At 36.7% G+C, this 4,670-nt stretch overlaps 1 protein-coding gene across 6 annotated transcripts; it reads left to right on the top strand.

Annotated features, from left to right (window-relative positions):
- Positions 1-296: 296 nt before the first annotated feature.
- On the top strand, positions 297-4,360 carry lhx8a (LIM homeobox 8a). 6 transcript variants are annotated; one of them, XM_059500937.1, is made up of 8 exons: positions 297-622; positions 1,643-1,780; positions 1,945-2,066; positions 2,357-2,577; positions 2,744-2,847; positions 2,987-3,082; positions 3,607-3,790; positions 3,984-4,360. In XM_059500937.1, exons 1-8 carry the CDS (start codon positions 569-571, stop codon positions 4,058-4,060), a joined length of 996 nt encoding a protein of 331 aa, XP_059356920.1. In that variant the 5' UTR covers positions 297-568; the 3' UTR covers positions 4,061-4,360. The 6 variants fall into 6 exon arrangements, with proteins under 6 accessions (XP_059356920.1, XP_059356922.1, XP_059356923.1 ...); XM_059500939.1 differs by lacking the exon at positions 297-622 and adding an exon at positions 1,070-1,099; XM_059500940.1 differs by lacking the exon at positions 297-622 and adding an exon at positions 1,085-1,200.
- Positions 4,361-4,670: the final 310 nt, after the last annotated feature.

Here is a 4,670-nt window from a genome sequence, read left to right on the forward strand (position 1 = left end):
CACTCTCCCTCTAATGAAACAGTGAAATATTTGTACAAATTATTTTCTTTTAACTCGAAATGTTTATTTTAATCATAACTCACCATCGGATCATGCAAATTTCCAAACCTAGATGTAGGTCTATTTGCTGTGTGACCGATGTACAAACTGTCAAACCCGCGATGATGCAAATTATTTGATTCTTTGTTTTGGCATAAAACAGATGCAAGATGCTGTAGCCTATTATTTCCTATACGTAAAAGTAGTTAGTTAAAAGGTTGTTTCCAAAACGTATTTAACAAAATTGTTGCATTCTCGATTCAACAAATATTATGCTGTTTATAGTTCGTTTACAAGTCTTTTTTCATGCAACTCACTCATCAAATAATAGGCGTGTGTAAATGTGACAGGGAGGTGCGGCCAGAGTAGTAATAACATGAGGGAAAAGTTCCACCCTCTCCAAGGAAAACAAAAGTTTGAGTTAAAACATGGTCACGACGTGCATTCAGCTGCAGCACCCATATGGATTTAGCCTCATTTTCGCTGTAGCCTACAAAAGATCTTAAGAGTGGATACAACATACTGGGCAATGTACTGGAAAAATGAACAAACCACATCGAAGGAAAGTCCAAGCAAGAACACTGTAAGTGCCACATGAATTGTTTAGACTTTTGAAATGTCTTATTATGCATTTTATTTTAATCTCCTGTCATATTAATGAATCCTTATGTGAATCGATATTTTGGAAAATTTTCATTAATAAAAATGACCAAAATATGTTAAACTTAAAGAACAAAGTCTGCTGGCAAACGGTGCTTTTTCCATAATTCACTAAACTATACGCCTATTTATTCCTCTTTATAAGCGAGAACTGAAACAGCCTTCACTTCCGAATTACGATACCATCGTCAGCTGTGCCTCAGGCAAAGCCTGTGTGCAATTAATATAAATTAAGTAATCGGGGATTTTTTTTTTTTTTTTTTTGTCACAGCGGCAGTTTATATATATATATATATATATATATATATATATATATATATATATATATATATATATATATATATATATATATATATATATATATAAATAAGATAATCACTTTGGAAAGCAACATATATGGGTAAACAAGCCCTTGAAGGCAATAGAAAACCAGTTAATATCTACCTGGGGAGTTTCACTGCATGAAATGAAGAGGATGACGCTTTGCGTTAAGAATCGCCTGTTTTTCTGCACCTCTCCTTGCTCGCTTTTGAGGTTGTCATTGTAAAAAAACAAGTGGCCCTTAATGGGTCGCTTGGACGCACAGGTTAAAAGCCGATGGCGCTAGCGGGCAGGCTAGACAGTTGCTCTCGTTATGCCCGCGCCCTGTGCGTGTTCAGTCCTCAACACGCCTCACACCATACAGCTGCATCAGGTTTTAAACGCAGTGGTATTAGTAATAATTATTTTACAATTTCTGGACTTGAGGACTACATACTTTTATGTATTTATTTGTTCTAGTCAAAGACTTCTGAAGGAACACAGAAGGTCACTGACTTTATCTTAAAGAACGAGGCTGAATTCTCGTTCCTAAACTAGCCAACTATTTAGTGGCCAGAATTGTGTTAGTTTATTTCGCTACGTTTTAAAATACTCGAATTTTGATTTTTTTGTTTTTTTTCAGGATAAAACCCAAGAGCTGTTTGAGGAGGTATCGTGTTCGTCGTCGTCTTTGTCACCCGGCTCCTCACTTCATACCATGACCGAGAAAGCCATCTGTACCAGCTGTGGCACTGAGATCATCGACAAATATCTGTTGAAGGTGCGTATTAGTTTATTTTTATAACAAATCTTTCAGAAGAGTGTTTTAAAACTAAATTGTCGTTCCACTCAGGGTTTCCCGAGTCCCGACTCCTATTCCATTTTTTTTTTCTTATCTACGCAAATGGTTCGTTCGAAACAAAAAATGTTGCTTTTACACCTCAGGTGAACGACATGTGTTGGCACGTGAGATGCCTGTCTTGCAGTGTGTGCCAAACATCTTTGGGCAGACACATCAGCTGTTATATAAAAGAGAAGGAGATATTCTGTAAATTGGACTACTTCAGGTAAAGAAAATATTCTTTAATGTATACTCCTGCCCCCAGAAATTTATGAAAAATACTGATAGTACTGTCATGGTGTAGATTGACAACCATCAATATGCGACTTAAAATGTTGTAGTTTTCTACCAAAACACTGCATACTTTCCTAAATAAAATTTTAGGTAGACAATGGATTTCCTGGAGTGCTGTATCAAACAACTGCTGTTAGCCTCACTACACGCACACAAAATCCAACAAAAACTTGTTTACCTTTTTTAAAGATTGAAGTTTTTATCAAAGACTTTCTCTTGCAGGAAGTATGGAACGCGTTGTGCTCACTGTGGTAGGAACATCCATTCAAACGATTGGGTCCGTAGAGCAAAAGGAAACACTTACCACCTGGCTTGTTTTGCTTGCTTCTCTTGCAAGAGACAGTTGTCCACAGGAGAAGAGTTTGCCTTGGTAGATGAGAGGGTTCTGTGTCGTGTGCACTATGACTGCATGTTGGACAACCTAAAACGTGTCATGGAGAATGGTTAGATTTTGAAAATACATTGTCATTTAAATGGTTATCTAGTACATTTTCTCAAATGTTTAAAATGAACCCAATTGTTAACTACTCCTGCATTTATTTAGCCCCTTTGGAACCAGAGCTTAAGTTTAATTCTGCTCTTGTTGATGGACTTTGTGGTTTGCTGTAGGAAAAGGAGTGAATGCGGAGGGAGCTGTTACCTCAGATCAGGAAGTAAATCAGCCTAAACCAGCCAAGAGGGCGCGGACAAGTTTTACAGCTGACCAGCTACAGGTTAATATTGAAATGTATTTTTTTTTCTGAAAAAAACAAAAAAAACAAAACCGGGACAGACACTTAAACCTAGTATCCATTTACTTGCAATGGCTGCTCAATTTTAGAAATATTTATTTTTTTAAAAATGTGCATTAAGGTAATGCAAGCCCAGTTTGCTCAGGACAACAATCCAGATGCCCAGACTTTACAAAAGTTGGCAGAAAGAACTGGTCTAAGCCGGAGGGTTATTCAGGTATCTATCTATCTAATGAATAAAATAAATTAAAAATGTATTGAGATTTTATATATTTTTGTATATATCTTTGTACCGTATTTTCCGGACTATAAGTCACACTTTTTTTCATAGTTTGGCTGGTCCTGCGACTTCTAGTCAGGTGCGACTTATTTATCAAAATTAATTTGACATGAACCAAGAGAAAACATTACCGCCTACAGCCGCGAGAGGGCGCTCGATGATGCTCAGTGCTCCTGTAGTCTACACTGAGCAGCATAGAGCGCCTCTCGCGGCTGTAGACAGTAATGTTTTCTCTTGGTTCTATATAAATGCGACTTATAGTCCAGTGCGACTTGTTTTTTTTCCTTGTCATGACGTATTTTTGGACTGATGCGACTTATACTCAGGTGCGACTTATAGTTCGAAAAATACGGTACATTTTTTTTATTGGTTTTATGTTGTTGTAACTTCACTCATACTACTACTACTACTATTATTATATTACTATACTAGTGTCAATACTTCATCCATCTGCCACTCAGGTTTGGTTTCAGAACTGTCGAGCTCGTCATAAGAAGCATGTTAGCCCAAATCACTCTTCAGCCACACCAGTGTCATCTCTGCAGTCCACTCGGCTTTCTCCTCCTCTAATAGATGAATATCAGTACACTGCTTTTGCCCCTGTAGACACCCCTATGCTGAGTGCGCTACACTCCTATATGGATGGTATGTTATGTGGAATATCACTATAGTCCATGTATGTGTGCTCCCCCCCCCCCCTTTTAATGCGTTTTCATACTAGTTAAATCAAGTCTCAAATTAAAATATTATTTATACATTAACTTAATTTGGTGCATATGCTGAGCAGCTCTTTATGCCTGATGTTTTGAGACTAGACATTAACTTTTCATCTTTGTAGTCCACTCTCCCTCTTCACTGGTTCTGCAGCCCCTCCTGCCCCACTCAATGACACAGCTGCCCATCAGCCATGCCTAAGATGTCCACTACTGCTGCCACATGGTCAGGTCAGAGTCCAGAGGACAGCATGAGGAAATATTGATTCTTATACGGACTATTGAACAAGACCCATGTTACTTTCTTTCATGGGCACTTACTGAAGTATATCGGTCTTGCAATGTTTAAAGTCTTAATTAAGAAAATCCTGAAGTTTTTGTTAATATATAAATATATATTATCTATATAGTGATGGAATTAATTTAATTTATTTCTTGTATGTGATTGAGCACTTCGTTTTAAAATGACTACCTTGGAGTTCTTAGTTTCTGGTTTAGTTGATGAACTTTATTTTTATTTTTTTTGATTGCTCTAAATAATTGGAAGGTGAAAATAAAAAAACAATAAAATTGGATTTGTCTCTAGCATTGATAAAATGAAAGCTTTTGTTTTATTTAATACTGATTCTGAGAACTTTTAGTTGAATCATCAGAGGTTTGAGTTATTTTGTGATTTGAGAGCTGGCTTGAAAAACTTGTAGAACATTTGCTGTGCTTCTAGGAACCTCATAGGTAACAATTCTAATTGAGCAATAAACTAAACTGGTTATTAAATGCAGTTTTAAATTCAATTACAAACATTGTGAATCAAA

The sequence above is a fragment of the Carassius carassius genome, chromosome 20, assembly GCF_963082965.1.
Source record: "Carassius carassius chromosome 20, fCarCar2.1, whole genome shotgun sequence".
Taxonomy (NCBI): domain Eukaryota; kingdom Metazoa; phylum Chordata; class Actinopteri; order Cypriniformes; family Cyprinidae; genus Carassius; species Carassius carassius.

What these genes read in the sequence shown, in the direction of transcription:
- lhx8a (XM_059500935.1), top strand. Translation starts at nt 1,334, where the DNA reads ATGCCCGCGCCCTGTGCGTGTTCAGTCCTCAACACGCCTCACACCATA. An exon ending in TAAGCCGGAGGGTTATTCAG is followed by an intron (nt 3,083 to 3,606) that starts GTATCTATCTAT and finishes TCTGCCACTCAG; the next exon opens with GTTTGGTTTCAGAACTGTCG. An exon ending in GCTACACTCCTATATGGATG is followed by an intron (nt 3,791 to 3,983) that starts GTATGTTATGTG and finishes TCATCTTTGTAG; the next exon opens with TCCACTCTCCCTCTTCACTG.